At 43.4% G+C, this 10635-nt stretch overlaps 1 protein-coding gene across 1 annotated transcript in view; it reads right to left on the reverse strand.

Moving 5' to 3' along the window:
* Positions 1 to 10595, reverse strand: part of LOC144125530 (116 kDa U5 small nuclear ribonucleoprotein component) — a 30184-nt gene extending 19589 nt beyond the window's left edge. Inside the window, exons 1-10 of the mRNA XM_077659013.1 lie at positions 10457 to 10595; positions 9892 to 10019; positions 9668 to 9821; positions 7025 to 7103; positions 6884 to 6959; positions 3803 to 3868; positions 3677 to 3712; positions 3466 to 3556; positions 2332 to 2414; positions 1899 to 2065 (exon numbers count right to left, since the gene is read on the reverse strand). Of these exons, the coding sequence (XP_077515139.1) occupies positions 1899 to 2065; positions 2332 to 2414; positions 3466 to 3556; positions 3677 to 3712; positions 3803 to 3868; positions 6884 to 6959; positions 7025 to 7103; positions 9668 to 9821; positions 9892 to 10014 (875 nt within the window). The 5' untranslated portion in view covers positions 10015 to 10019; positions 10457 to 10595. The remainder of the gene's footprint in view (positions 1 to 1898; positions 2066 to 2331; positions 2415 to 3465; positions 3557 to 3676; positions 3713 to 3802; positions 3869 to 6883; positions 6960 to 7024; positions 7104 to 9667; positions 9822 to 9891; positions 10020 to 10456) is intronic.
* Positions 10596 to 10635: the final 40 nt, after the last annotated feature.

Below are 10635 nucleotides of genomic sequence, written 5' to 3' on the forward strand. Positions count from 1 at the left end.
GCGAAGCAAGCGCAGCCGGACGGCCGGCCGACTCTCCGTGAATGGCGTCAATTCCGCCAGTTCTCCCTCTCTGCCATCCCCCCACCCGGCGCTTCCGGAAGTGACGAGGGAGTGCCGGCGGCGGGTTTTTAAGAAGCGATTGCAGCTCTGTTTTCGAATAGAATCGGGAAAAAATTTACACACACGGTTTTCAAGGTTTTTTCTTCCCCACCACAGCGTTTCATGCGATTTGAAAACCATTTCAGCTTCCCTTTAAATCATTCTACCACCATCTCTCATGCAGTCCTGCCTTCACCGGCTTGCCGTCACGTAACAATATTGTATACAGTACAGTTAGGCAGTGGTAGCACCAATGCTGTGTCAGCCCCTTCCTGCGCCACATATCTGCACTGTTTCAACTAGGCAGACAGATTAGCTGCAAAACAAGAGCTGACGTGCTTTTCCAGTCAGCTTCCCTTTCTGGGTTGTTAAAGTAACTATGAAACAATATTTACCAAGATTAAGAAAAGCGGAGAAGCAATAGGTATTCCATCACTCGTCACCACGCCACAAAAATTTCTGAGCTAGTTTCATTAACAGCGAAAATATTACTGACTAATAATGACGCTCCTCCTCTCCCCCCTCAACATATACATTCTGGGGTGCCTAAAAAAAATAAAGAAAACAGGTTAGGAGTGTGCCTCGCCTGTGTCAGCACTCTGTTTACTTCAGGTGGCCATGCCCGCTTACCCCCCTATCAGTTGTGCACCTTTTACCACTGTCATTGGGAGCGCATCATGGACCTTCTGCAAGGGACCGCTTGGATGGGCTTTGACCCCTACAAGCATGCCCTGTGTAGAAACCTGCTGCTGACGAACGCTCGTGACAGCAGCAATGACTCATCGGAAGGCTCATCCGACTACATTCCCCTGGCACACCCACCCCACGCCTCCTTCCCCTCCCCTTCAGTCTGCCATGCCCGGTTGCAGCAGGAACGACTACAGATGACTGTCCCCTTATGGGAAGTGTGTTTATGACGTTGTGGTTGCAGCGAATGGCAGCGTCTGGTGGCCTCTTGCTCAGCATGACATCATCAGTGCTTGTGGCTTATGCATTCCAGAAAAAATAGTTCCAGACAACGCCACAAAGTGATAAATTGGCCCACGAATTGTAAACATCTTGGTATTTAAAAACTGATAACAAACTGCTGGCTTCATTCCAAGGACTAACACCTAGCGTGAATGCCCAAATGCTTTCGTTCTACGCATTGGACACATTTGCCGGCAATCTTTGAAACCGTTCATAGTCCCTTTAAGGCCCACATGAAACAAACTGTTTAATACTAGTCCCTTTAAGGCCCACATGAAACATGACACGCTAATCACCCGACAGTACCAACATGAAAGTGGCATCACCATCCCATGGCATGTCGAAAGTGCAGCAGCTGGCATGAACACCTCACCAGACCAATGCCATCACATCTGACTTGCCTGAAGAAAAGTGCCACACAGACCACCACTCGCACTTCACTTTCGAATTTTTGACCTAGTTGCTACTTATTACAGGGTACTTGAGTGACTGCATTTTTCTGTACATGCTGCACACTTGTTATTAAAGTAAACCATGGAGCCCACTTTGTGTGGAAAGAAAGCCTGGTGCAAAGAAGCAGTTTCATACCAATCCCATTTTGCAAAGTGATTCTTTGCTCCCAGACTGCAGACCCTTTAGAGGTACTTCAATGAGCTAGTTCCCAGAATACTGGTTTCTTTTCAGAACTCAAGAGTGTTCAGTTTAACTATACTAGAATTACAATGCATTACAGCATTTCCTCACCACAGCTACACTGGTGTCCAGTCAGTGTAAACATGCTAAACAGCACCCTATCAAAAACCAATATAGCAGCAAAGCAAATAACTTACGTGATCAATGAATTGATCTCATCAATGATGTTCCTCAACTTGTAATAAGCATCTTGAGGTGGCAACTTCAGCTCTAGCATGAGCCTGTCAATTTTGTTAATGCAAATGCAGATGGCCAGCTTCTCTTGGACAGCATGTTTAAGCAGCTGCTCTGTGTTCAGACAGACCTAATGAAAAGAACATCAAGACCCATTATTCCCAGGACAAGGCTACACGGTATGTACTCTAAAATGTACATTGTGCATGAAAAAACACTATGTGGCAAACCCAGGCATCATATCTGATTGCATCCAAATACATTTAGAATGTTAAGCGCAAGAATACAGCTGATTTTGGAAGACTGATAGAGACCTAAATAAAAGAAACAAACTTTTCAGTACAACTGTTGCACTTCAAAATAATTATGACCAAATTTTTCACTGATTGCACTTACTCCTTCTGCGGCATCAACGAAGAGCACAATCCCATCACAAAGCCTGATGGCAGCGGTCACTTCATCGGAAAAGTTCACATGACCTGAAATGCAAGTGAGGTCAAGCATAACTGAGAAGCTGCACACACCTAAAAGATGTCTTGAAGGGTTATAAGTATGCTACTAGTACTACTACAAAAACATCATCATCATTAGCCTGACTACACCCACTGCAGGGTAAAAGGCCTCTTCCATGTCTCTCCAATTAACCCTGTCCTTTGCCAGCTGCGCCCACCCTATGTCTGCAAACTTCTTAATCTGTTCCGCCCACCTAACCTTCTGCTACGCTTGCCTTTTCTTGGAATCCACTCCGTTACCCCCAAGGACCAGCGGTTATCTTACCTTAGAATTACATGCCCTGCCCAAGCCCATATCTTCCTCTTGATTTCGAACAGGATGTCATTAACCCACTCTGCCCGCTTCTGGTTTCTTAATGTTACACCTATCATTTTTCTTTCCATGGCTCGCTGCGTTGTCCTCAACTTAAGCTGAACCCCTTTTGTTAGCCTCAACGTTTCTGCCCCGTAGGTGAGTACCGGTAAGATACAGCAGCAATGGTGCAGCAATGATGTAGAGGTAGAGAGTCCGCCTCGCATGCAAGAAGACCGGGGTTCGAATCCCGGTGCAGCGCAATTCTCCACCGGGTTTTAAAATAATAAAATAAAACTCTGCTTGTCGATGGAATTGCATAACCAGGCCTGGGGTGCGGCCTGATCTCGGTGACCAGAACCGACAACGCACTCCCTCACCAGAACAGGATTTGGCCACCCTGGTGTAGTACTTGGCCACAGCATTCTATGAACAAACCAATATATCCCTCAAGAGAAAAGTGTACAACAGCTGTATCTTAGCGGTAATCACTACAAAAACAGCAAATGATAAAAAAAGGGTTTTGCTAAGACATTATGTGAACCTAACATAGTAAACAATGGCCAAATCAACAGCTCTTTAAGCTCTACTGACAAATGTGCTTGCTGGTAAATGTGTATGGGCAAGTCAGAAGTATGTTCATTCCAACAAAAAAATTCCTTGCTTCTTGCAACAGCAAAGGCCACAACAGCACTCAAGTATGGAATCGACAAGTGAATGCCACACCTGGTGTGTCAAAGACGTTCAAAATGAAGGATTTCTGCTTCAGGTCTTGCAGCAGAAGAGTGACGGGGCTTGCCTTGATGCTCACTCCTCTCTGCATGAAAAAAAAATATGAATGAGGCAACCAGTCAAGCCAAAGCTTTTGCTCTAAAGAAGGCAAGACATGTTGTGTCACAAGCAAAAAGGCATAAAACAATACAAAATGAAAACTTGCCTCCTGCTCAGTGTAGAGCGTGTCAGTGTACCTTAACTGCAAAATAATAATCAATACATTAGTGAACTACAGAAGAATCGCATGCTTAAGCAAATCTACTATGAATGATAAATTAATCAAACTTACATTCTTGCACTCCTTTGCACGCAGGTGTGGATGGGTTTGCTCAATCAGACAGTCAACAAAAGAAGTCTGCAAAAGAGCAAAGTGCAGTTGCTTGTTGGCTCTCTTCACCATATGCCTTTGTTACCAGACACTGCAACGTAGCTGTGAATGCCCCCACCATTCAGACTCATTCACAATGACAAGTGGCTGTTACAACAGGCATGGGTGATGTCATGGACAACAGAAGGGCTTGCTGGCAAGACCCTCAAATGAACGCTTCACTGGAGAAACTTGTGGCCACAAAGAACAGAACTACTCGTCAGTGGCAACAGAAGCAAGTGAACTTTGTGGTCACTGAAGCTCAAATTGCCGCTGCGCCAGTCCATACTAAATTTACAGAAACTTGCAAGAAACATCTGAGAAAAGCGCTTAAAACGCAACAACAACCTCGAATGTTGCAGAAGCTGTCATCTGTGACCCCAGCCATTCCACAGTGATTTGTCCATGCACTAAACAAAAGCTGGTAAAACGGTGTGCTGGCGGCAATAAACCAAGAACATAAGTAAACTAACATTACGAAGTTTTGAGCCAATACGTCTTTCTTGCACTCTTTAAGCTCAAGCAATAAAGAAACATACCCTCTCTATAAAGCAGCTCTGAATAAAAAGGAGAACGAAGAGGATGAGAGTGACTGAGATACAAGTGCTTAGGGAGATGTGCGGTCTGAAATGATCACATAAGGGGCACAGTTAATGTGGCAAGCATAGGAGCAAAGCTGCAGGAGGAGCCGTTCGCTTGGTCATGTGATGAGGGGTCTGTCAGAAGAAGTGTGTTAGAGATGGACATCGAAGGGAAGAGGACTCAAGTACGACCAAGGAGAAGGTGGAGAGAACTCTTTGGGAGAAATTGCAATCGGAAATGGGGGGGGGGGGGGGGGGGGGGCAGCCCGAGACAGAAGAAGTGGGGGAAAGTGATTGGAAACAGCCACCCCGCAGATTCAAAAGAGATAAGCTGAAGGAAGAGCAACTATAAAAGAAACATTATTTCATTAGCGACCTACATAAAGCCATCATGCGTAAAGTGCTCTTTTTATATTAACAATAATGCACATCCATACTTGTTTGCATCAGTTAACGAGTTTGTAAAAGAGAAGACAAAAAAAAAAAAGAAACGAGACGAACAGCAATCGTTGCCAATACTTTCAACCCACGAGAAGTCAAAACCGAGGAAAGTTGTTTAAAAAGTGAAACTCACGTAACACATCTGAAACATAAGTGGGAGTTGGGCTTTTCAGTTTTTATTTTTGGAAAATTTGGCAGACTTTCTTTCGGTGTTTACTTCATCATTCAGAATGCAGTTCTTGGTTTTGTTCGCTGATAAAATGTGGTACTCCTGTGCAGTCAAAAATTGCTTAGAGATTGTATAGAACTTTGTTGTGCATGAGCAGTCAATTTATCAGTAATTAACACAAAAAAGATCATGCACAGATCTGTGATTGCAAAAGGAAATGCTATCGTTATTATAAAGTAAGTAAATTTAAATGATGGAACCATCAGACAAAAATGCAAGTGCAATTTTAGTTTTAAATATTTAGTTGTCATGTTAGTGTTGTGTTAACGCAGTGCAGTATGGAAAGGAAAATGATAGCTGCAACGTTAAGGAACAGGAAGAGAGCAGAATGGATGAAGGAACAGATACGAGTTAATGATACTATAGTCGAAATCAAGAAGAAGAAATGGGCACGGGATGTAAGGTGAACAAAAGACAACTGATGATTCCTTAGAGTAATGGAGTGGATTCCAAGGGAGGGTAAGCACAGCAGGGGGCGGCAGCGAGTCAGATAGGTGGATAAGATTAGGAAGCTTGCATGGGGTAAAGCAGTCGCAACTGACAAGGGAAAGGGTTAATTGGAGGTGTATGGGAGCAGCCTTTGTGATGATGCCAAGCTATCGTTGGGCCGTTGGGCTGGGCTGATCGAGAGGGTGAAGTATTATGTGGTCTCAGTGTTGATGGCAGCAATGAAACTGCTGTTGAACCGGTAGCCAGAACATCACACTTTTTTGTGATGCTTATGCATTGTTTCATATCAGTGTCCTTACATGTCCTTATATGCAGAGAAGAAACCTACTTAAACAAGCAACTGCCCTAAGTGGGTGATGACCAGAAACGGGCAGCGTTAGCCTGGCAGATGACGTTTGGCGAGTAGGTGAAGCCTCCTGTTCTGAACAGGCACGTAAAGTAGCAGGGCAATGCCTCTAAACACACAACCTCTCTACTTAATCTGATGGCCCCACTGTCTCAGCATGCCCCTGGCTTCCATACTTTGTAAATTTTCTCCTTTCACCATGTGCAACTCCTACTCCATAGCCAGTTAGTTCTGGCTGACTTTTTTCAGTAAAGACCGATTTTGGAAACTGAATTTGGCACACTTTCATTGTTTTTTTTTTTCAATTAAAATTAAAAAAAGTCCGACCTCTAAACATAACCTAGTGTCATGTAAAAACACTGTCTGAACCTTACAGCAGGCTAGTTGGTGCATGCTTGGCAAGTGAGAACAGTAAAAGTAGAGGAAAGGAAGAGAGAATGCACTGCACCCCAACGCAAGTTATGTTTCTACCCATGGAAGGGCACTGCTTTATGAATACAATAACAAAACACTAATCAATATTGTGAAAATGGATCCCACCTCACCTTTCCGGCACCTACTCACACAACCATATGACTGGCATCAACAGCTGTTTTCTGCCCCAATCATAACAACAAGTGCCATGTGCACATTTGTCAAACGAGGTTCACACTGATTACTGCCAACACATCTTGTGCCAGTCCGAGTGTTAGGCACACATGGGGACTAAACTGTACCAGCACACCCCAAGTAATAGACTGAAATCAGGTGGCTGGTAACATGACTACATGCATGAGCCAATTTAAGAAAGGTGGCAGCCAGGGTATCAAAGAGGAAAGAGCTATATCATGGCTCGGTTTACCCTATGCTTTGCTGTTTAAAGTCTAGCCCCTGTGTTCTGTATTTGTTGTTCATGATAAGAATTTTGTCCACTTGTGGTAACATGTGCTTTAAGATAATGCAATCCTTGGTCATACCTTGCCATGATGCAGATGGCCTACAAGAGCCACGTTACGTATAAGCTCAGAGTTGTCCATCAGATCAGTCAGGAACCTGTATGGAAAAAATGGATTTGTTATGACTGAGCGAGCCTGTCATACATGAGAAAGGGCTCTTACTCAAGATCATATGTTGTTAGAGGCAAGTCTTGTTCCACAAAGGAGAACTTCCGGTGCTTTATGGGGGCAATGATAGGCTCTGCAGAAAAAAAAAAAGACATCTAATTTTCATGCACTGTTTTCCATAAGGCAAAAATAAGCCAATGTCTAGCACCTTCACTCTGACCGACAGTGCTTTGCCTCTGCTGTACCTTGATGCACTGAACCTCTAGCCCAACCAATGTGTGCAAGACAACTTAACGCTTTGTTGCATTGCTTAATATACTTGGCCTTTTAATCCATCATCTAAGAGAGCTTGCTTTTTGGGACAGATGATACCACACTAGTGGCTTAGTTCTTTGACTGACAGTGCTCCGCCTCTGCCATACTTTGATCCACAGAGTGATGTGAATACCTTGCCCAAACAGTGTGCACAACACAACGCTTTGCTGCTTGGGTTCTTTATCCATCAACTAGGGGAACCTGCTTTTTTGGGACAGACATTTCCACACTTGCTGCAATCCCTATTTGAGCTGGAAGTAGGTTCAAACAAATGAATAAATAAATCAATAAAAGTACCTTAGCATATACTGCTTGTTTGTTTCTACACACTAGCAATATGTGAGCTCTATTTTACAGCACATTTATCATTGGCAGTTGCCTGGTTCATTCAAGATTTAAGCGAGAAACCACTGCAGTGTGTAAATTAGCTATGTAAGATTGAACAGCGACGTCTCCATTTGCCAACACAAAAACTGAGCAAATCATATGAATGGTGATGGCCGACTTACCCCTTTTCTTTCTTTCCACATGATGGCCGCTAAGCATCATTACTTTGACTAGTCAGGCTTTCCCATAGCTAGGTAAGTACAAAATAGCAGATTTTCCCTCTGATAAACCGAAGAAGAGTTAAGCTTAATGCTTAAATAAACAAAGCAGATTGCGAAATGCTCCTTTCTATATGACACTTGGACACGTATAAGCCAAGAGATAACACAAAAAAATGTTCAGTGCATTCTACCTCAATATTCAGGTCTCTACATGGCTGCTTCCTGTAAAAAACTTGCAGCAGCGAATCTTAAGTGTGAACATCAGATAAGGCAAGGGCCGCAAAATTCATGGTTTCAGATAAATCTACCTAAACAAGGTACTGTGCTACGCCATGAGGCACCAAATAAAGCTTATTACTTCAAATAACATTCGTCGCTGATGTAGTGCACAATTCATAATAAAACCAAAATAACAGTACAAACTAGTACTACAGTCCTTCAATAGCTTCTGCTTGTACTTTCATAGGCATTTCTTGTCTCTAGTTAGCAAATGTGCCCTTTCCTGCACTTTCTTCAGTTTTGCTAAATTTTACTATCCAAAACAGTAAGCATGTACCTGGAAAGATTCAATGAGACAGACTGTTAGTAAACTAGAAGGCAACAGACAGAATGGAGACAGTGACCAGGCAAGACCTCAGTAGTCACCGTCAATTATCAAACGGTTGGCATTCTTTCGAAGACCTGCATTCTAACATTAATCTTGTGGATGTTCTTACTATGCAGCCTAGAACTTGCAAAACAGACATCTGTTTGCCACCAGTAAGTAGATTTTAAAGCTTTGGTTACTAAGTTTTTGTACAGCATGTCTTTTACAACCTTTGCATCACCAAAATCTTACGTGTTTTGAGCTTTGCAATCTCAGCTGTGCAGTATGTACTAGAAAAATGAACTTTCCTCCCTTGTCTTGATTTGATTTTTAGCAATTGCAAACACAAGGTCTTACCAACCCCTGAAGTGGCTTCCCATGAGGTAAAGCAAAGCCAACTGGTGCATACTACAATCAAGCGAATGCTACCCTGTAGATATGCCATCTCAAGATAGAATGGTCACGTTTGGCATTTGGTGAGTGGAAAGTATTATGTGAAAAAAAAAAAACGGCAATTATGTTCAAGTTAGCCCTGTCGTGAACTTGGTTGTATCAAGTTCCCTGATGTATCAGCACTACACTTCTGATAAAGCAACAACAGAGCTTATTTTCTATTACACAACTCATGTCCCCTCTGAGCAGAAATCCATTGTCTCCTACTAATATACATGAGCAATGCTTGAAGCTTGAATGCTGTGTTAAAGGTTGTATGATCTGAGTGTGGCTTGACTGAGATGGTATGGGACATCTCACAATGACAGAGAAGTCAGGATCGCAACAGACATTGCAGTTTTCCAGATGTTTCTGTAGAATTTTAGTCAGTCTGTATGCTGAACTTATGATGCACATTATATTAACAGCGTGCCTATGGCACATGAGCAAGGCAATTCCTCATGTTCATTCTGCCAGACTAGTCCTAAATGCATAACACATGGTCACTCACAAGAAGGTAGGATCACTTGTGTAAAACCTCCCAGCAGGAAACAATACCATGAGTTTCAAAGGCTGACTTGCATTGGCCGCAACAGCTCGATAGCAGCCAGGAACAAAAGATAAAATGGTTCCACACACAAACAAGTGCTGGCAAGCTCTTATGTCGCTTGAGTAATTTCCACATGAACAGCTGGTCTGTCAACATGAGAGGCGTTATGACAGTGCTCTGTTGGAAACTATTTCAAGTACCAGAGAGCAAGCACTGTGTTTGCAATATTCCAGGGTACAAGACAAAAGCAGTAACAACGAAATCACCAGTGAGGGGTTGAGCGTCTTCCTCTTGTACAATTGTCTCGACATCTGGTCCGTACACCTCAACTGCAGAAGGGTAGTACTTTTTGTCCTCGTGTAACACAACCTGCATGTCTCCCATGTCGTCGTCATCCCTGCCGCCATCCATGTCGTCATCCTGTCGCAAAAAGCAATCTTGTACATCAATACAAACTCGTAGCTTTCAGGCGCGCAATCTTCCTAGTTACCTCTTGCATCTCTTGAGCGTCAGCATCTTGGCGGTCGTACCGATCTGCGTCTTCGTCATCTGAATCACTCTCAAGTTCGGGTCCTATGTAGTTGCCGAACTCGTCATATAAGTCGGCATCCATGCTTCCTAAGCAAAACAGAAAGCACGAATAGGTGACTGCCTGCTTCAGAACAAACGAAATCATCCTGCGCTACTTAACCATGAGGTATTGTCTCTCTTCTTAAGAAAAACAGAGAAATGGACGACGACACAAAACGAAGAGACCGCAGCAACAAGGTCCGTCTCTCTTGTTGGTTTTAGATCAAAGCCTCGCGTCAACTAGGACAACTTTCTAGGATCTGAAACTTTCTAGTATAGCTTTCTTAGTTTCCTTCTGCGATCGCAAAGCCGCCAAAAATAAAATGTTTACTATTCTACCGAGCAGATCGCATCATGCGAAGCACCGGACTATCTCCGCTCAGAAAGTAGGCGTCGCGCTAGCGAGTACCAAACTACACTAAGTAATTTGACCATCAAATACTTTCAGCAGAATTCTATGGAGAGTTTATGCACCAAGAACTCACGCTACGAATTTTCGGCGACTGTTGCCGAATGACAATCACCACTTCACTCCACGAACCAGAAAACCGACAAGCGTGCGTTTCCCAGTGTTGTCCTGCTCAATCGGTTATTCGGTGATGCCGTCGAAATATGTGAAACTACGCTTCCTCCAAGAGTTTTGAAGTTAGAAAGTACAAAACAG

The sequence above is a fragment of the Amblyomma americanum genome, chromosome 3 (assembly GCF_052857255.1).
Source record: "Amblyomma americanum isolate KBUSLIRL-KWMA chromosome 3, ASM5285725v1, whole genome shotgun sequence".
Taxonomy (NCBI): domain Eukaryota; kingdom Metazoa; phylum Arthropoda; class Arachnida; order Ixodida; family Ixodidae; genus Amblyomma; species Amblyomma americanum.